The sequence below is a fragment of the Odontesthes bonariensis genome, chromosome 16, assembly GCF_027942865.1.
Source record: "Odontesthes bonariensis isolate fOdoBon6 chromosome 16, fOdoBon6.hap1, whole genome shotgun sequence".
Taxonomy (NCBI): Eukaryota; Metazoa; Chordata; class Actinopteri; order Atheriniformes; family Atherinopsidae; genus Odontesthes; species Odontesthes bonariensis.
In genome coordinates, this window is record NC_134521.1 from 29,544,062 (window position 1) to 29,571,362 (window position 27,301).

Consider the following 27,301-nt stretch of genomic DNA (forward strand, 5'->3'; position numbering starts at 1 on the left):
ACAACGCGCTAGCATTGTGCTAATGACAGCTGGTCGACCAGCTATGTATGACGTCATATACACTTCAAATCCTTTTTTTAAGCAAATGAGTGGCTCTAAAAATCTAAAACTCAGCCATGGGTATTTTCTAAACACCCTCTTTCGAAAACAACATTCGAATTACTAGAGAAAAAATTATATCTTGAGATAAGGGCACGAAAGGGCGTATAGCTCCATAGGACTCCATTCATTCTGGTCTCCAAAATTGGGCGCCCCACGTGGAAAGAGGGTGGAACTGCAACCAAAATCGCCTCGTTGGAAACCGGAAATGCACCGTGAGTGGCGTATCTGTCCTATTATAGAATCTGTGCTTGGCATCAGTTTTGGAAGAGTCCCCTCCCACCAAAGCTTTCTGTCGCGCTTACTACGTCACAGTCAGTTGCGCTGATTGGTCAGAGCGTTGGCCTATAGGCACAGACGCGGTTTGAAAGACAACGGGTTGTGCTCATCAACAATGTTCCGTTGTATCCATTGATCGGTGCCAGACTAAATTAGACATCCAATCCATTTAGGCTGGTTTATCAGGCTAGTTGTTTGTGTGTTTGTATATATATATTTTTTCTTGCATTTGTTTTGCTTTTATCATGGAATTGTCTCTCTGTGGTTTACAGGAATAAAATGAAAGCCAGGTATCAGGCAGCAACACTGGTGAATCAGCCTCAAAGCTGTATGTCCGTCTTTATCCTTGTGTTTAATAGATCAAAGGAGATATAACATTCTGATTCTACTCTCCTTGAGTAAAAATGCACAATAACTGATTTGAGCACAGAAGACTTGTATGGAGGATCTATGAAGAAGCAGATATAAACAGTCATTGTTCTGACCCATTTTTTTTCATTTACAGGCATTCTTGGTGAAAAGCTCCTTTTTTTCAGCATATCTGAAGGTTAGCAGAATGTGGCTCAATTTTTTCAAAGATTTTCATTTCCCATCTATACTATTTTAAAAAGTTTTTGCAATTGTTAGACCCACAAAGATGCTATTTATATAGCAAATGTTTCTAGTATTTGATACCTTTTACTGTTATAAAGAAGCAGTATAGTCTACCCCTTTTTAACTTGTTTGCATTTCAAACAATGTTTTATTCTAAAAGAACCCACTAAATTCTCATTTACTAAGGAGAAAAAAGCTTTACAGTGCAGTTTATTTTTATTTAACTTTATTGAACACGAACATTTGTGGCAGAGTGCAGAGTCAAAATTTCCTTATTTCCTCAGTTAGTATTCAGTATTTACACCAGAAACAGTGAATAGATAGACAGACAGAGGACGAGCCCACCGATTGGAACCTGCAGCATGAGAGCTGTAGTTTACAGAGAATAAGGCTGAAGAACATAGAGCTCTGGATCAATGACAGCGACCAGCTGTTGACAGCGAAGGCTACAGGTTCCTCTGTAACTTAATATGAAAAGATAGATGTTACACATTTGTTTGAGTTACTGTGAGACAGGATATCTAGGAAGGATGTTTTTATCCTTTTTAAGCCCTGAAAAACCTCAAGATGTCTTTATTCTGACTGAATCAAGTGGTGGAGTCCAACAGAAGAAGGCTTCTTCTGCCATTCTTTTCTTTGTGAGGTATCTGAACAAAGGACAGACCCTCAAAAAAACATTTCAGAAGGTGTGACGTGTGTTGAAATGTTTTATGGGAACTTGCTCAAATATGGGCAAAAAAAAATTTGAGAGCATTTTGAATGTGTTTACGACAAAAAAATAAATTGAGAAATCCCAGTTTTAACAGCTAGAGCTTCACTCTATATTTCAGGCAAAGCTGCTTCACCCTCAATCATATTTTGGAGCTCTTTTATTTTAAAAGGAAGTTTGGGAAACAGGACGAGTTACACAGCACTTGGAAAGAGATCAATACAAACCACAAAGCTTTTAGAATGTTTCACCACTGAAAAAACTGTGATAGTGTCCATTTACAGTTATATACTCTGCATGCTGGCTTCTGACAAATCTAAACATTTCAGATACTTTCAATATTATGAGACCTGAGCAAAGTGTCACAATCCTGTTCAAATTTTGTTACTCTTTAAAATGGGTGGTCATTTGTGTCATTTTGGCAGTGATTGATATTACCTGAAAGTGAATTGAAGAGAGTTGCACTACAACAAATGGAACTGTATTTAATATCCAGTAATCAACCTGTTGTGTAACATTTTTCATGATGGAAATAATGGTCAAACCTTCATATATAAGATCCAAACTGTCATTCACCAGAATTATCCTCGAACAAGGAAACAGTAAAGAACCCATTATACATAGAAGAACACATTGATACAGCCATTCAGAATACATGAGACAATAGACAAAGCTTTGCTTAATTTACAGCTGTGGAATGTAGAAAAGGAAAAACAAGCTAATTGGAGATGAATATGGAAACGTGAAACCAGACACTGAGAGGAACAAAATGCATGACACCATTTTCTTACTCAAAGGCACTGTGTCTTGCTGCTGTCACACTTCTGTATGTTGGCCTGTCAGTTCTGCTGCACACTACCAGCTACGTCTTTTCACAATCAAACTATCTGCTCAACTCTATGACAAAGGGCACAATGGATTCACACCTCATAGTGTACTAGCTTGTAGTCTAAAGTAGAAAGAACACTGTACAAAAAAGATGGCCAGAATTACTTTTTTTTTTTTTTTTTTTTAACTTTTAAGTTCTTCTGTATCAGAAAAATAATTTTTTCTTCAACTTTCTATGAATCAAAAGAGATTTTTGAATCTCACAGGCTAAATTTTCTTCCTGGAAAGAAGAGGCCAAATGCATTAATTCAGATCTGCAGGATCATCGAAGGGCTAAGTTTAACAGCTGAATAGTGTACATTCATTTATGGACACAGACCAAGAATTTATAACTCCATATAAGCCAAACTTTAAAATGATGCTACTCAGCACAGTTTTCCAAAGGAATCCCTCGCACCCCTGACAGTTTTTTCTTTTTATTATTTACCATTGTTTTAAATCAATTTAATTTTTTTTTTCAGCTTACACAAAATGCCATGCCAACACTGCTTGAGAAAAACAGGGATGATTGGATTCTGAGCATTTGCATTAAAATCAGAAACATCCAGATTTAGACTAGCCTCAGTAAACCAACAGGTTGCTGCTGACTATCACATTATCCAGATTGTTCTTGATATCAAACCAAAAACAACATGCCAAGACACTAACAATTTTGCTGATGCCCCAAAATGAGAAGAAATTACATGCAAAATGTGCTTGAGTTGGTCTGCTATTTACACACAATGAAATTAGATAATGTTGTTTAAGCAAATGTAGTTGCCTTCTGCTTCTCGTGGTTATTTTAGCTGTTAAAGGATTAAGTTTGTTTACACGAAATTAAATACAGAGCCAGTTTAAATACATGTATTCAACAAGTACGCCTATTTCTCAGTCTAAACCTCAGTGTTATGCCCCAACCTGTCAGGTAAACAACTGGTCCAAAATGCCTGAAGGAAACCTCTGGAAAAGGTGACACATTTGTGTGTGAAAGAAAGGAAGATAAAGGCATTATCTTTAAGTAGAAAAAATTAGCAACACACGAGAGCTGTGTGTGCATCGCACTGTAGTGAGGGTGGAGGCTTCACCGTTGCATCATCACCAATTCCCACCCCAACAGTACAGATAAAGGGTGGTTTTTTTCAGCTCGTAGGTCAAAGATCGCAAACAGCATGATGCTTTTGTTTCAGGACCGAATGAAGAGCTGACAAACAGTGTATAATGTTTTCACCACATCTATTCATATAACTTAATTAACTTCAAACTACTGCCAAGAGTAAATGGTAGACTGTAAGTCCTGTTTCCATTATTTACATCCTGCAGCATCTTTTTTCATTGGTCCACTTCATGTAGTATGCTCATCAATGACCCATTATAGTAGGTCACATGATCATTTTTTTTTTACTAAAACTGATGTAGAGTGAAAGCAGTATGTGTAATAAACTGGAGGGTTTTGTTATACTTAAGACACAATTCAGACAAGGTAAGGCAATATTTCTCCTTTGGAACAGGACACCACTGTTGAACACAATCAAACATAACCAAAATCATTGTCTCATGTCATAATGCCAGACCAAATATCTAAACTTGTTGCCGCCAAGATGAACGTCATTATATGAAAAACAAAAAAACACATTGACTGTACTTCCTGACTTCCTGAATAATTTTACCAAACCATCCAAATATATTCTGTTTGGTTCTGTCTTTATGCCTCAAAACAGTCTGCAAAAAATGAGCACTTTGGGAATGAATCTTAAGTGAATGAGACTAAATGCATTTGGCAAAAGTACAGACCAAGAAACCAATTAGCATATACATCATGGTCAATTTCTCTCTGGTGTCATTTTCATAGGTCAGGCTACATGATTTTGGGACCAGATTTCCATGGCGAAACATTTAAGAAAACAAAACAAACGTAAAAATAAAATGCTCACAGAAACATGTACAGAAATACAATAACTCTGCAAAAACAGGCATGCTAATATTCTAATTCTCTGGCACTGAAAATAAGACATTTAAAAAGCTAAATAAGCAGTGGTGACATTATTTTAACACAATAAAACGACAACAAAGGAAAAACAGACCCATAATCCATTACCATGATGGTGACTGTACTGCATAAAGTATAGTTGGTAATGTACATGTCTTACATTTGTGTGGATCACGAAGGCAGTGAATCTGTGATGTAAAGCTACAGTTCAACCAATTTATATCTAGAGAAATATAGTAATTATTGTGCTCCATATTTATCAGTTGATCAATTGATATTAGACAGAAAAAAAGAGGGTGAATTGCAATCATGAATTTAGCTTTTTTCAGTGACAAATAAACAGATAAACTGATGTACAGGAACTAAGGCGAGTGCATAAAAGTTCTTAGGACATATTCCTGGTCTGAAGACAATGTAAAGATAGACCCATGATGTTTTTTTTTTTAATTTTTCTTTTCTTTTCAGTTGCTCTCTGATTTTTTTTCTAATACATTGGGGCGGTGTGTGAAATTGCCTTGAGGTTTCAGTGACTGTGACCACCCCCTTTTTAACCTGTAAAACCCAGCACCCCAAAACCTCCCAACCCCATCTGCCCTCCTCCTGCTGCTCTCAGGGCACTGAGATTATGCTTTACTTTCGTTGCCATTCGCCTGAGGAGCCTCGTTGGGAACCGTCTTCACTTCCGCTGTGGCGTTCTTCACCTCTGTCTCGTTTTTAGTGTTATCATCCTTCACAGTCTTCCCACTGCAGGCATAAAGAGAAAAGAGAAAAAAATAAAAAGGAGAAGAGATTCTTTTAGCATTACTGAGTCTTTCTTTCACTGCTAAACAGTGTGCTCAGAGCTGCCTTTTGTGTCATTTTTCAAAGAAGGAAGAAGGGAAAAATGGGGAGAAACATGCAAAATGCTTTGAGGGAATTTGTTTTCGCTCCTGGAACTGAATGCATTTCACACATAATGGGATCACGCTCACTATCCTATCCACACATCAAGCAAGAGTACATGGATGTCACAGCTACTTTCAGGGAACAATGGATGCTGATGTGGAATGAGACAGGGCCAGTACAGTAGACATATTGTATGAGGGAATGAAAGACTCAGGCATACCCTACAACACAGACTACATTACACGAGAGGATTACATGACATCGAGACTCAGCTGAGACACAATGGGAAGAGACTTTTAGGCCATACATCACTTAAGTTGAATATTTCTGGCGTTCTTCCAATTTAAAAATGTGGTGCTTCTTTCTTTCTTCCCTGAGTGCCAGCGCCTACATAACTTTTGAAATCTTTACCCTTCTCTGTCCTGCTGACACATACACACACTCTCTGTGTGCTTCAGAAGCAAGGCAGGAGAGTGCCTCATACGCGACATCCATAAAAAATATCCAAAACACGAGCTCAGTGAAAACAAACAGATCTGCCCTCTCAGGAGCATTAAAGCTGTCAGCTGGATGTGAGATTATGGATAAGCGTGTTTGCAAAGACACATTTCCCATATGGTAAATATGATAGAACAGGAGTCATGTTTGGCCTAGAAAAAAAACAACAAAAAAAAACAACTCAGAGACTAAATAATCTGGAATCGTCATCCTTGAAGGACAATAAATATCCACTTTAGTTTCCTCTATCTGACAATTTTGAGCTGTGATGTGGGACACTCCCTCACCTTTAGAATTTTAACAAAATGACTCATGTATGCAACCTTAACATTTTCTAATAGATGTTCAAATGCTTCGTGAAACCCATTTTCCACCTAAGACCAAATGCCTGCTCAAATATAGGTCAGGTGTTAAATCCTCTTTATAAAACTGATAAAGCAAAAAAATATTCACTTTGCTGGTTATTTTTAAAATAGCATTTCTAATGTGTTATTAATTAATATGTTATTTTTATTTTCTACAATTTTGGAGAGGAACAAAGTACGGCTATGTACAAGTAAAGGCTTTCTGTGAAAATACACCAAGGTGTCAGATCATAATTCCTCTGAAAGGATTCATCATAATTAATTTTCGCAAAGGCCATGTGATACAGCTTTATCTCTATTTTGACTCTCCAAACTTCTTTCAACAGCTCCTCTAAGCTGTCGACTAATAAAACTAATGGCCTGCGTCTGCGACTGTTAGAAAGGCAAGTTAAAAGTCAGTCTGACTTTAGCAGACCTCAGAGTTTTACTGTGTAGTTAAATATGAACAGATGGGAAATTGTTTACTTTCTTTTTCTGGTACTGTGAGAAGAGGTTTGTGTGAACTGGTGCCATATGGAAAAAATAAACTGAAGTTATATATACTGCCCGGTCAAACCAAAAGATGTCCCCACCTGAATTTAACAAGACAAATGCTCATGGATTGCTTCATTTGGTCAGGTTAAGGTTCAGCAATGGTATGACCCCCCCACCACTAAAAAAAGACTATCTGAATATACTGAAAAACCAGGTTGATAGAGATAGATAGAGAGAGAGAGAGAGAGAGAGAGAGAGAGAGAGAGAGAGAGAGAGAGAGAGAGAGAGAGAGAGAAAGAGAAAAAGTTCTTGAGAGATTGTTAAGTTCTGTTTTGACAACCTTTTTTTGACACATTGATCAACTTTGTAGGATTTACTGCTTGTTCTCCACAGTGCAAATAAAAAACAACTACATTTGAACTGCAATTGGGGTTCCTTGTTACTTGTTATTGCCCGGCCCTTCTGTTTGACTTGGTAGATCTCGGCATGCCATCAACTTCAAAAGTAGATCTTGGTTAAAAAAAGGTTGGGTACCCCTGGGTTACAGCATACACCAAGATTACAATGCCAGGAGTCATCTGCCTGAGACTGTGATAGAGTGGTTCAGGGAGCATGAGACATCTTTTTCACACATGGATTGGCCACTAGAGTTTAGATCTTAACCCCATTTGAAATCTTTGAGATGCACCGGAGAGGGCTAGACACTGCAGTCCAACTCTCCCATCATCAGTGCATATATTCTCTGGTGGAGAATTAGTGTGACTTTGGACACAAATGAACGTTGTGATGTCATACAAGCTTATACAAACAACTCCAATGCTAATGTGAGCTGTGATAAAACATAAAGGTGGACCAACAAAATATCAGTGTGTGACTTTGTACTTGGCCTGGGAGGGTACAATCTTTAGTCTCCAAAAAACATCTGTCTATGTCAAAAGCACAAAAGTCAACATCAGGGGCCTCATGTACAAAGACTTCTGTGGATTTCCTACTGAAACATGGCGTACGCTCAAACCCAAATGCCCTCCAACGTACAAAAATATCCGGATGTATGAATCTGTGCGCATGAATCAACCCAAGCACATTTCGTCTGTACATCCCAATCAACATGGAATTGAGCGCAAATGTCGGAGCACCCGACTCCTCCCTGTCCACGCCCCTACTTAAATACTCAAATCATATTTAAATGAGCCCTGCACCTGCGATTTCCCTCTCTGCAGGATCAGAAAATAAAGAAAAAAGAATGAGTAAGATGGGAAAAAAGAAGAACTTCACGGAAACCGAGATGTCAGTGCTACTTTCTGAAGTGGAGGCCCGCAAAAATGTGTTCTTTGGCACGCTGTCCTCCGGCATAAGCAGCAAACGCAAGAGGAGTGGGTAGAAGAGCCTGTGCCAGGCTGTCAATGCTGTGGGGTCTGAGAAGCCTCACAAGCAGAGGTGAAGAAGTGGTCCCACATTAAGGTGGATGTGAAGCGGAGACTGGCTGCCCACCGCTGCAGTGTGGCCAAAACAGGCGGGTGGGGGGGTGACCAACTGTTTGAACAGAGAGTCGGCGCAACTATGGGTGACACTGCTCTCTCTGGGGTGGTGGGTGACTCTGATTACCCCCAAGCTAAATACCGATGTTTTTGGGTAACTCACAACAAACGTGTTCATACAGTAACGTGCAGAAGTGCGCCGGGGAAAAGGTGAGGCTGGAAAAGACATTTCACACTTTAGGCACAGGTTTATTAACATTTGCCCACAGGGCTTGTTAGAAAGATCTTAAGCTGTAGTTTAACCAGCAAAAAACAGCAAGAAACTAACTTTAACTACCGATTATGATGCTGTGAAGACGGGATAGAAATTGGGGGTGCACATACTCAATGCACGTCACAGGGAATAATATTAGGACAATTACACAAATAAAGTTACACACCAAGAAGCCAACCATCACGCACAGTGCCACCTTGTAGTCTGCTCCCAACGATGCTGTTACTCAGAATGTATGAATAGTGCGTTGAACCACGGCACCTCGCCACGATGTTGGTTAATTGCATTTACTCATCACATATGATCTGTACATTTATCGAATGAAAATGTTTCCTGTTAACATACAAATTCATCATGTGATGGCGCTTTCATAGCAATGTGTGCGCAGTCGATAGCTCCTATTACAAAACCGGCTCTCGCTTCAAATTGAGCTTTAATGTTGGCCTGTACAACTGCATTGTAGGAATTTGATATACGTGGCTGAGATGCGGATAATTCTGTCCCACATGGCTGGCATGGCTCGGCTCAGGATAGACTGGCATAGTCCCAATCGGTTGGCCAGCTCCCTCTGGAATGTCCCGGTTGGAACCCCAGCGTGCACATCACCTGTGGGCACAGGCAGCGCATGGCTCCTCGCTGTGTTGCGCTCCAACGCCGGCCGCAGCTCTGCGCACAGTTCTAGGAGGGTTTCCCTCAAAACGGCTAATGAGTCAGTCGCCATCATATGCCAGCAAATCCTTTCTGTTGTAGTGAACACACGCTCTCTTCAAAGTGCACCATTTGCAAAGTCTTCTAATACTGCTAAAGCAGCCATTGTTTTTAATGGTGTGCATTGCACCACTTTGCACTGCTTTTATATCCACTCGTGTAATTGCAGACACATGGGTGTGTTAATTGTATATCAGTATTAATTGTTCATGTATCTCAAATGTGCACATCACTGCCTGAGGACTAATTGTTTTCACATTTATTTATTACAACAGTTTCCTAACATCACCTTAGGTGTCGCCAAAGAATCAACAGCTGCAGAAACGTGCGTACGCCAGCCCTGAAGTTGGCATGAGGCACCGCACATTTCCACGGTCTTTTCGCTCTTGATACATCTGATCGTTGACGTGCGTATGCACCCTTTGTACATGAGGCCCCTGGAGTTTTCACGTGAACATGCTTTTGGCTTGTCACACAGCAGAATGTATTTAATCAAATATCAGCAGCTAAAGTTGAAAAGACATGGCTTCTAAAACAGGATAAATATTGTCACACTTTTTTTTTAGTGAAATACAAAAGTAGAAAAGTAATCTTTCATGAAATATTAAGGACAAGTCATTTTTAACTTCATTTCTTTTACACAGTAACAGTACACAGACTTTAGTTAATCCCTTAATAGAATAAAAGTTAATTCTGGACACCACTCAAACATCACTCATCAGTGATCTGACAAGACATTTCAGAGTTGCAAAGCTAAAGATGGATCCCTGCACAGATCAGAGGGAGAGATGTACTTCACTGCTGTCAGTGTTATGAAGAAAAATCCCTGCAATGGCAACTTTGGTTTTATCATGTCGATTTTAAGCTGACAAGATTCCTGCTTCCAACCAGCTCTGAACTCCCCATACTTCATCACTGACATCTTCCTCTGACCATTCGAGCAAGCAAATTACGAGATGAAAGAGGGAGAGAAAGAGGAGTGACTGTCAGAGAGCCTCACATGCTGTCAGGAATCAGGAACTTCTGCAAACTCCAAAAAAGAAAAGAAAATAAGAAAACCTATGGATTTACCAAAGACTAGTAGAGAATATATTCCCTCCTTTTAATGCCCTGAGCAGCTTTTTCTATCAACCTGGTGATCTAATTATTGAATAAATCTACTTACATAATGTCTTGTTATAAGCTAAGATTTTGTTTTGTTTAGTTGTAATGAGCCAGAAGCTTATGTCCTCTATGCAGTGCAGCCTTTTTTCTCCATTCCATGACTTTCTATCTCCTGACGTACTTTACTTACTGTGGCTCACATCTTATTAAATGATAAAAGATATCATCAGCAAAAACAAAAACTGCTTTACTTTTTAAATTCCAAACTTTTGAGTCTGTTTAAGTGTAACCAAAATGTCACAATTGTTCACTGCCTTCATCACCTCAGTAAAATTGGTTGCACTCAAAACTGTCCTTCTCTTTTTGCAAAGAAGCTCAACAGAATATTGGGGTGGAAAAAGTTATGCTCATGCTGTTGCTCAGTAGAATTTCAATTGGATCTGGTGTTTAGCTGCTTTAAAATCTTATTGATATTGAATACATCTGTACTGTAAAGATTGGTTGATATATGAGACATTAAGTGTGAGAACATCCCAACAGTCAAAGTCCAGGCAGAAAATAAGAGCCTAAATGCAATGGATGTATGTATTTTCTTTTAATTTAGACAATCTTAGAGATCTGTTGATATCCTGTCTTAAAGTATCCTCATTTATCAGATTTTTACTTGTGAGAACACTATTTTACTGAGAGGAATCATGGAAACAAACCCATTATTACCCAACAAACCCATTCTCTTTATATATATTAAAGTTACTGTTTCTCAATTGTGCATTGCAGGGGGACCTGGAATGTGAGCAAGGTGTGCTACAAACAAAATGCAACATTCATGTTAATGTTAACCGTGATTATGCAGAATCTGTTTAATCACAGTGAAAACATGGATGGGTGAAATATAACAAGCTGTATGGTTGGAGAAAGCTTGCTTCTATCATGTGAATAAACAAACAGGTGGGAGACAGAGGCGGTGGCTGAATGGAGTGATGACTGGCATGCACTGATAGCATCCTCACAGATAATTTCTCTGTGCCATTTAGCTGACAGGCCAGCGTTTGGCAAGATTAAAGAAAAATAACACCCTTAAATGTTCATAGAATTGATTATAGACCTGACATGTTTTCAGTCAAATGTTGTTGATGTTAAACTTTAATTTAATTGTCATGTTTGTGGGAAATATTTTTTCTATTTTTCCACAATGCATCTTTTCACATCAAGAAAATAGGTGGGAGTTTTTTAAATAAAAAGAGGGTGTGTGAAAATAAATAAACAAATACTAGCTTAACTAGGGCAAATCTGAAGCTTTGCTCTTTCTTTAAACTGCCACATGATTTCTGGTTGTAATCAATTCAAGTACAAAGCAGCTGTTGCTGGCAGAGAGGCTGGCATCTGCCTCTGAATCTTTTCCTGCAGTTGATATTTATCGGATACTGGTACCAAGCCAGCGGCAAATAACATTTTGCGGGGTCTGATCAGGCTCATCAAAATCCTCTGTAAGTCAGCAGTTCTTGGAGTCACTAATCAAAGTCTATGAGACTGATTTTGTTGGAAGTTTGAAACTTGGCTTATACTCAGTTACATTATTGTTTGAGGTCTTCAGCATCCTGTTTTTGTGCGATCAATGCAAGACAAATCAGTTGAACATTTGTCTGCACATTTTAACTGATTAAACTCAAACTAAAAAAGGACTGACTGCTTCAATAAAATCAATTGTTTTATTACTGTTTCTCATGCGGTGCTGAAGTTTCCAAAGACTAAATCTTTTCCCAAAACTATACAGTGTAGATGTTGAAAGACCAAAGTTCTGTACAATCTTGCATTGATAAATATTTTTTGGGAACTTAATGATGAATTTGGCAAAAAAAGGTGAGCCGTGACCCATCTTTGCATGGAAAAACTTTGTTGAAAGCTCCTTCTATACCTAATCCTTACACCCTCACCTGTCACCAGTGAAGTTAGCTTGTTAATTCTATAAACATCTCTGTATTCCTTTGCCTCTCCGTCGACGTTTATTTAAAGTGTGTTGCTGACATTAAATTCTAGATTTATTGAACATGCTGAAAATCATTTCCTTTCTACTTTTGTCTGTTAAATAAAGATTAAAATGAAGAAACAATTGTAAGTTTTTTATTGTTTGGAAAACTAATAACCTTATATTATCCAGTCATCTTGGCAACATGCCTGATGTGTGCACAACTGTGCATGTGCGAGTCAAAAGTACAGTTTAAGCATTTAAGGGTGAATTTTTCCTTTTTCATGGCAGCTTCATGAACTGATAGGATGCTATCAGAATAGAAGTGAAGATTCAAGAAATACAAAAACGAAGGTGTTCATACTCATTTTGAGCTGGTGTGGTCGAGTCTGTGCACAGGGCATTGGGAGCATCCTTGGGTGGGCCGTCTACTTGTAAGTCCTTACTCTGGGTGCTGTCGGGGGCTTTCACTGAGTCACACTTGCTCTGTGGCCCATCAGCATTAGCAGAGGGTGGGGTGACTGAGTCTATCACAAGAGGTGTTTGAAGGGAAGAAGGGCCAACTTTAGGGGTGTCACTCAGGTCAACCAGGGGCCCGACATTAGGTTGGGGGTCAGCTTTAAGCGAACTGGGATGAGGTGCGGTGCTGTTTTTGGGAGAGGACTTGGTGGGAGCCACTTTGGTTGGACTGGAAGTGCTGATGGTTAGTGTGGTGCTCTCACTAGCAGGACTACTCTGTGCCGTGCTAAGGCTCTCAGTAACTGAGTTGGCAGTAGTGGAGGGGAGTAAGTTTACCACCATGGGAGTGGTGTCTGCAGCAGCAGGCCTGTTTGATGGGGGGTAGCAGGAAAACAGGGGAGGAGAGGGGGAGGTGGGGAGTGGACACAGGAGAGGAAGCATTGCAATGTGAGGGAAAAAAAAAAGACAGCCAGAGAAATAAGGGGTAGAGGAAGAGTGCAAGTCAGGGCATAAACATGACAGTAAGTACTACTGTGCTTCACTGGAAAAATAAAATCTACACAATCGAAATGTTAGCAACAAAATTTGTGGAGGGAAAATAAAACAACCTGACAAACTATAGAAATAATTGAGGAGTTTGAAGGTTAAGATGTGTTACTCAAGCAGGAGTTTGTGTTAGCGCCAAAATAGTTTGTGCTTTTTGGTGACCTTTTTGGCAAAAAATATACGGTAATTGTACAATAAGCTCCTGTAACACCTTATAGCCTGAAATGCCATGATTTGAAAGAGTTGTTTTTTTTGTCCTTTCTTGCTTGCTTTATTCACTCATTGCAACATAAATTTTATATAGCGTGGGATATCCCCAGTCATGGATGCCACTTGAATAACTCCCCAATTTACAGTTTGCAAAATATGGAACAGCATGAAGACAAACCGCCGTGGAAAAGCAAGTAAAAAAGAATTAAATCAGTCAAAACCTTTAAATGCCTCAAAACATAGCTTTTTTTTTTTGTTTACCTCATTATGGTTGTGTGGTCATGAATGCAGACCAACACTGGCCAACTAGCCAGTCTCAACATTTGAGTCATAAATCATATGTCATCATTTCTTTTTTTTTTTTGCTGAGAATAACCAGTGAAATGACTAACCCTTCCTATTGTGCAGACACACTTGTTAATGAACCAGTTGTGGTGTTTCATACTCACTCTGGGTCTGTCAGAGGAGTGGTCTCGTTGGGCTCAGTGGGACCCCTTCCTTCTTGGTTTGGAGTGTGTTCCTCTTCTGTTCTAACTTCAACAATAGGCTCCTTAGACTCATCTTTCCTGTTGTCAGAAAGAAGCAAGCAAACACAGGAAATGCTTTAGCTATGAATTTGTTAAACATAAGCAGAAATCACGAGACCAAAGGTCACTATCCTACTGTCATGTTAAAAAGGAAGTACATTATCTTTCAGTTCTAAGGTTTTCTGCATCAGTACTTAAAATAAATTATCTGGTCCTTACCCGGTCTAAAAATCAGGCAAATGCAACCTCAGATAAACAACAACATATGCTACTTTACACTGTTTCATTATCTATCGAACAAAAACTAAGCTAAAATGGAGAAACAGTGAGTGAAAAACTATACATTCTATAATGGAGTAGCTTTTAGAACCAGTTTTGCTGCAATAATATTAGTCTCCAGCATTGTTGTGGTGGAATTTTGGCCCACTCATCATAAGAATGTTTCTTCAGTTCATTTTTTTTTTTGGGCATTCGTTTCTGCACAGCTCCCTTGGGCTCTCTCTACATCATTTCAGTCAGGTTGAGGTCTGAACTTTGAATGGACCATTTCAACACCTTGATTCTTTTCTTTTTCAGACTTTCTGTTGTGGATTTGCTGCTGTGTTTGAGATCATTGTCCTGTTGATGATCCAGTTTCAGCCAAGCTTTAGTTGTCAGACAGATGGTCCCACATTTAACTCTAGAATACTTTGGTATACAGAGGAGTTCATGGTGGACTCAATGACTGCAAGGTGTCCAGGTCCTGTGGCTGCAAAACAAGCCCAAATCATCAGCCCTCCACCACCGTGCTTGACAGTTGTATGAGGTGTTTGTGCTGATATGCTGTGTTTGGCGTTCTCCAAACGTGCTGCTGTGCATTATGACCAAACATCTCTACTTTGGACATTGTTCCAGAAGTCTTGTGGTTTGTTCAGATGTAACTTTACAAACCTGAGATGTGCTGCCATGTTCTTTTCAGAAAGAAGAGGCTTTCTTCTGCAACCTTTCCAAACAAGCAACACTTGTTCATTCTCTTTTTAATTGTACTGTCATTAACTTTAACATTTAACATGCTAACTGAGGCCTGCAGAGTCTGAGATATAGCTCTTGGTTTTTTTACTGTTTCTTTAAGTACTGGACAGTCTGACCTAACTGTAGAATGACGGAATCCAAACTGTAAGGAAATGGTCTTACAACCCTTCCCAAACTGATGGACAGCAACAATTGCTCCTCTAAGATCATTGCTGATGTCTTTCCTCCTTGGCATTGTGTTAACACACCTGAATGCTCCAGACCAGCAAAGTTACAAAATGTCTGCTTTTATAGAGGTGCTCACAATTACTGATGATCAGTTAATTAAGTGGATCTCATTAGCAGCAACTGGTTGGTACTTACTCTTTTCATTGCTATGAAAACACTAAGGGTTCCTCTGCATTTCGTTTTAGTTTTTATTGAATACATAATGGCACAGTGCAATACCACAATACAGTGATTTTATTTTCCTATGTCCTGATAAATAAAACTTTGATACTGAAAGAGAACTTTTTTTTTTCACATGACTGCAGATCTGGGAGGAAGTTCAGGTTATCCCACAACACAAACAGTGGAAATTCTGAAACACATAGACACCATACACAAGATCAGCAGCAGTGTATAGTAAAACAAATAAGCTAATACATGCTTACTCACAAGGATAGGAATGTCAACTGTCTAACCAAGTCTCATTCACACCAGTCAACATTTGATCATCCTCTACCTCCGTCCACCTGCATGCTCTGATTATAGGTCTCCCCCTGAGGGCCTTGCTGCTATCACTACACTGCTCTCTGATTGTGCTGAACTTGAAAGTGTTCGCTCGCAGGGATTGACATGTTGAGATGTAATGGTACAAAACTACCTCTGTGCTTCTTAACTCTGTATGCATCACCATTTGCTTTCTAAAATCTGTTCTATGTGAGATTCTACTGAAATATTCATTTATTTTGTTCAAAGCTGGAATAATGAAAAACAGCTCAGTTTGTTGAACAGAATTTTAAATCAAACAAAGGCTGATGTGCATGTCAGGATGATCAGATATGTACATGAGCACTCTGTTCTGAATATCTTAATGTTGTCAATAATCATAAGAGCTTGAATAAAGGCAACTTGGATCTTGAAGACATTTCACCTCATTGGAATGAAGTCTTTAGTTCTGGAACTAAAGAACAGAACTAAAGAAGCCTTTCGGATGAGAGGTGTAACGTCTTCAAGATCCTAGAAGAAGTCCAGTTGCCCTTATTCAAGCTCTTATAATTACCATGACCTGGATGACTGAGAATCTTCATCAACATGTTGTCAATAATTCTTTAGTTAAACATACACAGACTTTGCTAACCATGGTACAATGGATTAAAACAAGAAACTGCTTTTCAATCCAGTGTCCAGAATTATTTCAAATCAGGTGCATGATGTCATTTAGTGCACAAGAATTTGTAGAATCCTTTAGTTCAGCTTTAAAGAATGTGTCCTCGTAAATGTCTTTAATGCAGCGATGATATGATATTTGCTTACGTGAATGCAGCCTTGCCCTCCTCAATGTCCTTGCTCTTGGCACCTGGGCCGGCCTTCCCACAGAAGTTGACTGCAATGCACATGAGGAGCCCACACTTGTTGAGGAAATAGCAGGTGACATCCACGCCAACCAACAGCAGAATGAAGACAACGATGAGGATGCCAACAATGGCTCCAGTGCCCAGTCCCGAGCCTCCATCCAGAGCATCTGAAAGGGCAAGGACAGAGAGAAGGGATACGCAAGCAAAACAGGCGAGGAAGAGGAGAAAAGAGTTGAATGTGGAGGAAAGAGGAAAGGAAGAAAGTTAGAAAGAGAGGGAGATAAAGATGATGAGGGGTACAGTCAGGCTTTTAATGCAGTGCTTCAGGCTGCAGTCAAAAACCTCAAGTGTGTCATTTTCAGACAGAATTTGGAGACAAATTATGCCAGAGGGACCAGCTTAATCAACAGCCACATTATGGCAACTTGATAAATACTCTTGAAAATCATGACGGCTGACACACTTGAGGTTTTCAATTTCACACTCACTCATAGAATTTCCAAAGATTAAAAACAAATAATAAAAAAACACATACAAATCAGTCTAAGAAGACTTGCGGTACAAAGTAACTGTGTGCATTTACGCAACAACTGCACTTAATCTTTTCACTCCACTGCGACTAAGACGGGCATACTGTGCTTCCAACTCCAATTAAAATACTTTTAATATGAAGATCATACATGTGGACAATACAGAATAACAAGCTTTTTATATAAAATTTCACAATGACCACACATGCTTATAGATGAAACCTGTCGTTTCTAGCTAAATGCTCTTGTCTCAAGTCACCATTCAGATGAAAAAGTCGGCTCTGACAGCTCAAAAAGTTTTTTTTCCTTTTTTTGAGATGTTCCAGTATATCTGCTTTTCAAATTTAGTTTCAATTAAATTTTTTCTCACCAAAAACCAAACATTAGAAAAAAATTCCAAAACCTAAAAACAGGTGTTGCCACCTTTGTTTTTTAAATTGCTCTCTCTAATTCATCACTTTAAAACAGATTTATGTAACGTGCTCCTTTCACCAAAGCACAGACTTCTGTGTAATTCTGCCTTACCACTTCATATGGGACAAACCTCAAGTAGTGCAGACTAGCCCTACCTTCAATTATGATTATGCAGCTTTCAGACAGATGCGTCCATCGTGAAAACCTTATGATTTAATTCATAATAAGATATCAGTCAGAGGGACCACAATACACTTTTAGCCGAGTACTAAAAAACATTTTGTTGTAAATCCTTGTGTATGCTTCCTGCCACTTGTAACTGAATATTTTTAAATGACTGTTTTGGCATTTAAGTAATAACCTGAATACTTCCTCTGCTACTGAGGAAGACAAACTGGATGTACCTACCATTTTAGGATTTTACATTATGTCATTTTCTTTACATAGGGTGTAGGCAATAACCACATACAGAACAATATGCAAATCTGATTTCATATTAAACAGCAGCAGAGCCCTTTATTACTGATCCCTTTTCCTTGCCTCAGGCTTCCAATGGAACCTTTATAGCAGTTTTGTGACATGTTTTAGAGATTTATGGTTTGGCTATTAACGTTTTTTAATCAGCCTAAGGTTTCAACATGCCAGCATACAAAGGAGATACTACATGGCATGATCCCTAGATTAATGATTTGCATTAAAAAAGAAAATCTTGAAAACATGCATAATCCTCAGTGACAGACTGTGTGAAGGGAGGAAGGAAGGAAGGAAGGAAGGAAGGAAGGGGTACACCAAAGTACTTTTCCTTTTAATTCAAGGGATGCAGTCCATTGGAAAGCTGTACACTTACCATTCTTATCACACCCTAGAAAAACAGTTACCAAACTAACAGCTTTCGTGACTTTCCTTGAGTTCCCATGCAATATTCTTATCATGCCTTAAAACTTTCTATGGAAACGTAAAGGTCTAACAGGATTATCTTACATATGCACGCAGTCATCAAATTTATTATTCCACTTTGAGGGCAAATACAAGTTTTTTTCTCGCACAGATTAGTTCACATAAAGTGTAAATGGACATGCAGCTTACAAACAGGATGAAATAAACAAGATCTGGAAGTCAAGGCAGCTCAGGCTTTCCAGCTTTGAATTGCAATGGCCTCCTAAGCTGCTGTAAAAAATAGTTTTAACATCTGAATGCAAACCCAGAGTTATAAACAGCAACCAAATTTCCACTTTTGCATGTTACCTCCAAATGTATTTCAAAAATATTTTTCCTTTTTTAAAGGTGGGGTGGGGTTACGGTTTTATTTGAAATATATCTCTTCCACGAATCAAAATAAGAGTAACAAAATGTATGCTGATGACACTGTCATTGTCAACGAAAGAACATGGTAATATGTTTCCCTAAAATTCTATAATTTGCTTGTTCTCCATTTTAGAGTACATTTGGAAGAATCATGTCAGAAGATGGATCTTTCAGACACACAGGATACTTACCATAAAATGTAAAAAAAAACAACTTGAGCAGCAAAAACAACAACAAAAAAAAACTTTGGACTCCAAAATATTTGGAGTACAAAGATTTGGTTTAGTTTCATGGCACTTAAACAGTATAAATAGAACCTAACAAGGTTAATAATAAATTATTTTGCCAAACTTGGACTTAGACTTAAAGTGTGTGATAATGTATATTTTACTCAAGTCCTGGACTTGCAAGTATGTCTGCTATGATCCAACATGTAGCCTTTCCCAACTCCTTGTACTGTGACATTTGTCCAAAAGCCCGCCTCACACATTGGGTTCCCCTTCACTATCAGATTCTGAGACACTAGGAGCCAAGAGAGTGACTATGCTTTAAGTTATCACCAAGTTGAGAGTAGTAGAAAACAACTAGATCCTTCCCAATGTGTTAAAACACAATGCCAAATGTACCTGACCAAGCATCAGTATGTGGCTGGTTAAGAGAAACACTGGGATAAAGCTTAACCTTCTTAAATGTACCCACATCCTCTCTCTGAGTGTTACTGAGTCTCTGAGTAATCTAATGTCGTTGTTTACTAAAAAGGTCACCCTGATGTTGCTTCATAAGATGACAAAGGGAGACAAGATTAAGGTGGAAAAGGATGCAGACCCTACTTCATGTCACTTTAATTACCACTGGGTAATTTCATAGTTACAGTGCATGTACTAGTTAACATCAACACATATTGCCTCAGGTAATCTCTGCTGGTTGATCAGGGCACTAACAGAAATAATTCTAAATAATGTTAAATTGTCACTATAATTCCTTTGTATTTTTTTCTAACACAAATGCAAAAGTTCCACTGTGACACAAATAAAAATAATAGAGTATTTAACAGCAGAGAATTAAACTTTCAAGTAGAAATCCATGAAAAATTAACACATTTAACTGAATTCAAAGTCTCTGAATGATTCTCTGCCTGAGGCAATAATGACTGTGACTACTATTCAGCAGGGTCTATCAAGGATAAAAGGCTGTCCAAGGAGAACATGAGCAATTTTATATTTTGAGGACCATCTTTATGTTTAGTGAATGATGTAAACCCTCATGTTTAATGGAGCAAGTAGTCAAATGCCTCTGATGGCTTTGATCAGCAGTCCTGAACAACAGTATAAGCCTGCATCTTCAAAGGCCTCACCCCAGCCTGCAGCTTATTGTAAAAGCCAAGCATTACTACAGTCAGGAACAGCTGTAAATGATCATCCTTGAATTTTTGAGCCCATTTTGTGGTTTAATGTTACCATCACAAACTCAAGGCCAACCATAGATTATGAACTTAATGTATCAGAATATACAGTGGAACAGAGTTTGATCATGGCTCTAAACTAAAATATAAACATTTGTGTGTCAGTTCAGCTAAATTTCTGCATAAAAAGGGAGTTTTCCTCTCTGCTGTTGCCTTTTGCATGAAAATGATGGGTGACAGAATTAAAGATTAAGTGCAAGGCATTGGTTTCCTAAAATGGGTATTTTGGGGGATTACAATGAATTGGATTGGATTGTATCTTTAAAGTGCCCTGAGATTACCTTTGTTGTGAATTGGTGCTTTATAAACTGAATTGAAATTGAATTGAATAAAAAAAGGTTTTTTCTTCGCTCGGAATTCATTACAGCAAATAAAAATTTGCTAGTTTCTAACTGTTGCATGCTTATCACTGTGCAATAAATGCTCTGGTTAAATAACCTCTGAAACAAAAAAATAGAAGAAAGAGTTCCCAAACAAAGACTGTAACCATGTGTAAATGGTTCTATGGTCTCTTGGTAACTGCTAGATAGATATGATGAAATATCCACATCAATGTGTTGAAGGTAATTTGGTGTGACAACCAGCTAACCCTCATATCTTAAAGTACAATGCATGTGTTTTTGTGTTGATTTAAATGTCCTTAAAAGTGTTGAGCATTCCCAGGCAGCTGCTTTTACTTTTCACATTGGTCGAGCTTACATGACATATTCCCTGTTAACATATAAAATCTCACGACTTCACAACTTTTAAAGCACTGCCCAAACACATTATGAAACAAATGAGTGACATAACAAAATATCCTTAACACTCCTGCTGATGTGTGTGTTGCAGACGACTGTGGTAAAGACTGATAAAAATAATAAATTTTTAATGCTCATGCTTCTCAAACATGTTTTGTTTGTGCTCACTTGTGTAACAGATATACAGATTTGAGTAAAAACACTTTACACAGCCAAGTCAGACATTTAATTTAAATTCACCAGCCTCCTCCTTTTGGCAGCAAATATCAATTTTCTCTGATGGCTGTGATCAAAATAGCAGAAGCATACCACAGCTCTGTGTACTTACAGGTGACTACGCTGTTATAGACAACACTTGTTTCTGCTCATTGCTTCATTTGCATTTTAACAGGCACAATAAATCATGTGGTGTGTATTCACTGAAGAGCAGGGGGGTTTCTCACTGACTGAGTCAGGGTGGACAGACACAAACGTTTCTCTTTACAGGCTTTTCAGATGCAGTGCTAAGCAAGTTCCCTGGTAGACTGCCGACAAACCACATGTGATAGACCTCAGATTTACAGAAAAAACACACATTTCTGCGAGCTCTGTAACTGCTCACTATCCAGCATTGACAAAATGTCAGACTTATGGAGTATTCTAACAATTGATGAAGCATACAAATATCGGCAGCTGATTTTTAGATGAAAATATTGACTTTTTTCACAATAGGTATATGGCATATGATGTATCATCCTCAAAACATTTTCTGTGCAGAGGTTCTGTGAGGACTGAACAGATTTAAGGTAAAAAAATATCCATAAGCATGCATATAGAACAATCCACTGCTTAAGTGTAAACAGAATACTTTTTTTTCCCCTGAAAGAAAAGAAACTCAGCTTTAAGAACAAGTATGTTCAGACTGGAAACAGAAAGGACAGATGTTTTGAGCAAGGTGTAAAAATGCAAGTTGAACTCGAGCATCTAATTTTAGACAGACCAATGTGACAACATCACTGGCAAAACATTTTGTCCAACATATCCAGCAGAATAGTGGCTGGAGGCATCAGTCTGTATGACCAAAACGGTCTCTAAAGCAGTATCCTTGCAATATTTAAGAACCAGTGGGAAATAACTCCATATAGAACGATCTGTTTGCAAGTCTTACAAATGTTGACTGAGACTTGGAAACACTAACATGAACCCTCAGTGTGCATTTCACAGACTTTTATTTTCCTCGTCTCTTTTTTCTTTTCTCCTGGAGCTCTCCTTTCAACAGATTGCATTAACCTTATGCGACTCAAAATTTCCCTGCCTTCTCCAGCAAAGATCTGCCACTGTGTGGCACTGCAACACCATTAAAATGACATCAGCATCAGATTCTGGGATGAGTGTGATCTTTACTATCTGCTCCCACTAATTAAGATCTTTGGAAATCCATCAAAGAGGAAGGAGTGTAAGAAGTGTGGCTTCATTGGGTTTCAAGCATTTACATGAAGGAGTTGCAATAAGTGCTATACATTGAGGTCTAAATGGACTTGGAAAAATATGAACCAGGGACTCGTTTTCTTGTAGATATAGAGGGAGAATAGTTTGGAAAAAGATGCGAAAAACAATGTGTCTGACGAAATTTAAAATTATTACAGTAGACTTTTAGATTGCTTTTATGCCCATTCTGCATACAAAATGCTCAAGTCATCTGATTAAAATACAGAAACATGAGTCCTCTGTCATAAAAAACATAATGGAGAATGACACATTAGAGTGATAACAGGAAAAATAAAAGGGAGTAACATCTCTATTATTCAGAATAAGTAGATGTTGATGATTTTCCTGTTTACATCTACTTATTTACATCGACTTTCTAAGCAAACAACTATTTGATAAGGTTTTTGTCTATGCAAAGTGAATCTCAATTTCCAGGGCAGTACTAGCAGCTCTTCCTGTAGTCTGCATGCAAACGGCTGCCGTGACATTTGCTTCAAGAGGGAGAAATATGCAACACAATTAATTGTAATGCAGACATTAAGATGAAGGTCCTAATTGTCAAAATTAAATTGTCTCTGTGCGTATCAGCAGTATCATTACTTACTGGGCACTGATGAACAGTAGGGACAAAGTGGCAGAAAGCCTCAAGGGTGTCGCAAGCTCCTATTTTCTTTGTGACACAATGTAGCTGAGACTAAACTGCAGTGCCAGGGAAATAAAACCGAGGTAATAGAGAGCTCATTTTACAACCCAACCTGAGGCCATGGGGGGTGTTTTAGAAGTGAAAGCTCCTCAAAGGGAGACAGAATTCACAGCAGATATATGTGCATGTTTAAATTCTTCCTCTGCGCTCTCATTCCTGTTTGGAGATATACTTTACATTTTTAAGTATGAAGCTGTTGTCAGGAGTATGAGGTTGATTCAGCTACGTTTGATGGTGCTTTTACAACTTAAGCGAGAGTTACAGGGCTTCTAAACGCTCCATCAACACTCTGACATTTGCAATTTTGAATTGAAGTGCTCTTTGCTGCTGACTTGCACCACTTCAAATGAATACCTGGGCTTGCTTATCAGAGCTGGATACGTCGTTGACTTGATGTTTGAGCACTCTATGAGACCATTTTTGACAAGCAACATAGAAAAACATATTCCCTTTAAATATAATAATTGCTGACTTCATATGTCAAGTATTTCACTACCATCTTGTTGCAGGAGAAAATGTCCTGAAAGCCACTATATAGGAGTTTTTCATATATGACTCAGCACAGTAAACAACAACCCAATTCCACTAAATCAGTTGGCACACCATTACCAGTACAATTTAGCTCAGCAGGAATTTTGAGACTTGAGCAACTTTAAAACAAAATTCAGTTTTGATTTTAAAAGAAAACACCAAAAAGTCAAAAGAGGTGGTACAGCATGTTCCTCAGAAGAAAAAAACAATCACCATTCACATCTGTGTGATTACTGAAAATGTATCAATGCTTTATTAATTCTCTCACATTGAAATGTTGCTGATCATGGCTGCAGTTGATTCTAGTCATTATGCATCTCTTCATCTCTCATGTCTCTGTTGCTCTTTAATGAGCTGTAAAACAGAGTGGGGAACAAATGTTTGAACAAATGGAAACTGTATAGTAAGCTCTGCTTTGATAGGCATTTTCAAAACCTTCAGCTCTTGGTAAACGCTGTCAAAGAAGAGCTTTTAAAATGTCCTTGAGTTATCGCTTGACTTCCTAACTAAAAACATTACTTTTATCATCACCCCATCTCTATTCCCAGGGAATCAAATATTGTTTTGCAACCTATATGTCAACTTTGACATAGTATGCCAACCAAGTTTCACCAGAAAACCTGTAAAAGGCTACTGATTCAATTTCTTTATTTGTTTATTTGTCAGAAATATAGTATTCTCACAACATATGGTTGTAAATTTTGAAAATAGTAACGTATATAAAGGCTGAAACATAACATATGACAATGAATAAACGGTAATCATGTATATTTTTCCACATATTTTGTAACATGTTGACCTAACCATGTACATTAATTCTGTCCCTTAACCCTAACAGTGTATTTTTTATGCCTGACCAGAAATGTTTGTGGGTGAAGCATTGTATTAAGGAAAGAAATGGCAAGATAGTGATAGTGATAGTGAGAACTACTGCATTAATAAGACAACTCACACATATAAGTGCACATAAGAGGGAAAAAATGGGTGGTAGATAGCTTGAGTCATACAATTTTTGCCATGGAGACTGGGTAACTATTTCAAGTTGTAACAGTATGTGAGACCAATTATTTTCAAAGCTGTTTCATTTTGGTTAAGTTTAGGCACCAAAATGACTTTGTTAGGCTAAGGAAAAGATTACAAATCAGCTTGAGAGACACTTTTTCATAACCTGTAATAACACAAAAACCACTAAAAGTTCCTCGCCAATGCTCATCAATGACTGCTGCACAAGAGCCAAAATGTCATCAGATAATACTGCAGCTGCATGCTAGAAACAGCCATCTTCACGTGCTTCTGCAATGCCGCCATGTGGTACATACAGTTTACCATTTGTTCATTTTTTTGTTCGGAATAGATACTGAATGTCTTTCAGTTTGGCAAAGCCAAGCTTCTAATCTTTCACAATCCAGGCTTAACAGTCATGTGTGGTCAAATGCAACACTGAATGTAGAATACAGACATTTTGTTACAGCTCCAGAGAAATAAGGACTGAAATCCGTTTCAAAATCAGCTTCCAAGAACAGACCAATAAATTCAGCATTGTCGCATATGTCGGTATGTTTAGTCTCTAAAGCCTCGGAAAATCCATTATTTTCTTGAAAGAAAAAGAAAGTATTTATTCAATCCTACAGTGGTTACATGGAAATATGCTGATATGCACTTACAAAAACATTTCCGAGGATAAAATAATTTCACATTCTTGAAAATGAAATTTGTAGTTTCTTAACAGCTGTTGCGTTTTTTTTTTGTAGACATTTCTCTGCTTTTAGGTAAAAAGAGAGAATGACTTGTTAAAATAACAGCTGAATTCTTGTATTTCTTGAATATCAGTTTGAAAAGAGTATGTACACTTTGTCACAAAACATGATTAGTTGTTTTCTGCACAACCTTCTGTCCTCCTCCGTCAAGGTGGTTACATAACAAAGCATTTGAAAATAAGCATCATGTAATGTGGAAAAGTAATTGTTTTGAAAAATGATGACTGACCACGAACAATATTTAACTTATCTGCAAATGTTATCTTCCCTCATTTTGTACAACAGGATATTTCAAGCTTGTATCCAAAAAACGGAAAATAGGCACAGCATTTGTTCTCACCTCCTGTTTTAACACATTCATAATGCTTGACTGGGGAGCTTTGAAGCAGCTGCAAAGCACATTCATGAATTCTGGATCATGCCATGTGTCAGCCTCCATGCTGTGTTCATGCTTTCATGTCACTGTGACATACCAGTGGAATGATGTGTTTGTCTGATAGGCAAGTCCAAAATTATAGTCTCTTACACTGTTAGACAAATATTTAGACAGTGTATGGTTGTTATTCTATTTATCACCCCCTTTTAGATCAAATTAAGGCATTATGAATGTGTTACTAATCAAATCTAAAACAATGCAACAATTGTCTTGTCTGTGTTATGTCAACCCAACTCCAGCTGGTAATACCATAAAACCATCAAAACTCCCTCCTCCAGAATAGATTCATATACAACATGAAAACAGGTGACAAAAAATGTTAACAGAACCTAAAAAAAAACAATTTTGAGAATGATGCAAGTACCGAGCACCCTGTAATTACATCATGAAACCAATGTCTTGACTCTTCATCTTTTTTTTTTTTTTTCATCCAATCCTGTGTGTGGCTGCACAAGGGTCAAAAGGCATAGAAAGCAAAGGAGTCTGGACCCAAAGATTTTAAAGGCTCAGACTATCCTCTCTCTCCTTCAATGAAATCAGTTTATGAGAGCCAGAGAACAGTCAGCATGGACAGCAGGAGAGGTGCCAGACTGCATGTCACACACTGGCAACCGAGGGTAGCTGAGGTTATCAACCAACAATGGAGATGATCAATATCCACAATAGTGTTTTTTTTAATGATAGTCATAGCAATCAGTTGTGACATGAAGATTTCAAAAATATAAAAAGAATAAACATAATAAAAGCAAAAACAGAGAAAATAAATTTGTGTGTATGACAATGTCATGGTCCGTAGGTGCCCAAGAAGATCACACATGAAGACAGGAAGAAGACACGGAGAAAAGGGAAGCAGGAGAGAAAGAGGGAAAAGAGGGAGAGAGATAGAAAAATAGGTCAGAATACAGAAACCCAAGTCTGAAAGGTCATTAGAGACTAAATCAGGAATAAACAAAAGGAACTCCAAGTTGGAGGACCAAAAACAAAAGGAAGCCATAGTATGTTAGTAGTACGGCAAATGATGCATGGTTCATGGCCGACATGGGTGGAAGGTCACACAGTGGAAGGTAATGGGGAATGACATCAATGAGGAAGACATTTCAAAACACACTGCAGTCTCTCTGCTTTAAGGTTTAGTACAAACAAGGAGAGTTTTTAATCACTCATGGTGCAGAGTTTAAGCTGAGACCTATGGCAACCCGAATATGACAAAACATCTGCAAGTATCTAGCTTTTATCTCTGGTTAGTAATGGCCAGTGGTGTAATGTTAAGTAAAAGCAGTATATGCTTACTTGCAAGTGCTGCATAAACTTTTTCCTCCAGCCTCGTTATTTCACTCATTAGGTAATGAAATGAAAT

At 38.2% G+C, this 27,301-nt stretch overlaps 1 protein-coding gene across 13 annotated transcripts in view; it reads right to left on the reverse strand.

The window, feature by feature from the left end:
- Positions 1-1,181: 1,181 nt before the first annotated feature.
- ncam1a (neural cell adhesion molecule 1a) overlaps positions 1,182-27,301 on the reverse strand; it is a 271,998-nt gene continuing 245,878 nt past the window's right edge. For 6 of the 13 annotated variants that reach the window (XM_075486879.1, XM_075486878.1, XM_075486877.1 and 3 more), the window contains 4 exons: positions 16,559-16,766; positions 13,952-14,068; positions 12,652-13,113; positions 1,182-5,279 (listed from right to left, as the gene is read on the reverse strand). In XM_075486879.1, the coding sequence (XP_075342994.1) occupies positions 5,159-5,279; positions 12,652-13,113; positions 13,952-14,068; positions 16,559-16,766 (908 nt within the window). In that variant the 3' untranslated portion in view covers positions 1,182-5,158. Of the gene's footprint in view, positions 5,280-12,651; positions 13,114-13,951; positions 14,069-16,558; positions 16,767-23,974; positions 26,566-27,301 lie in introns of those variants that run through there. The other 7 variants (XM_075486882.1, XM_075486887.1, XM_075486888.1 and 4 more) reach the window with 2 other exon arrangements.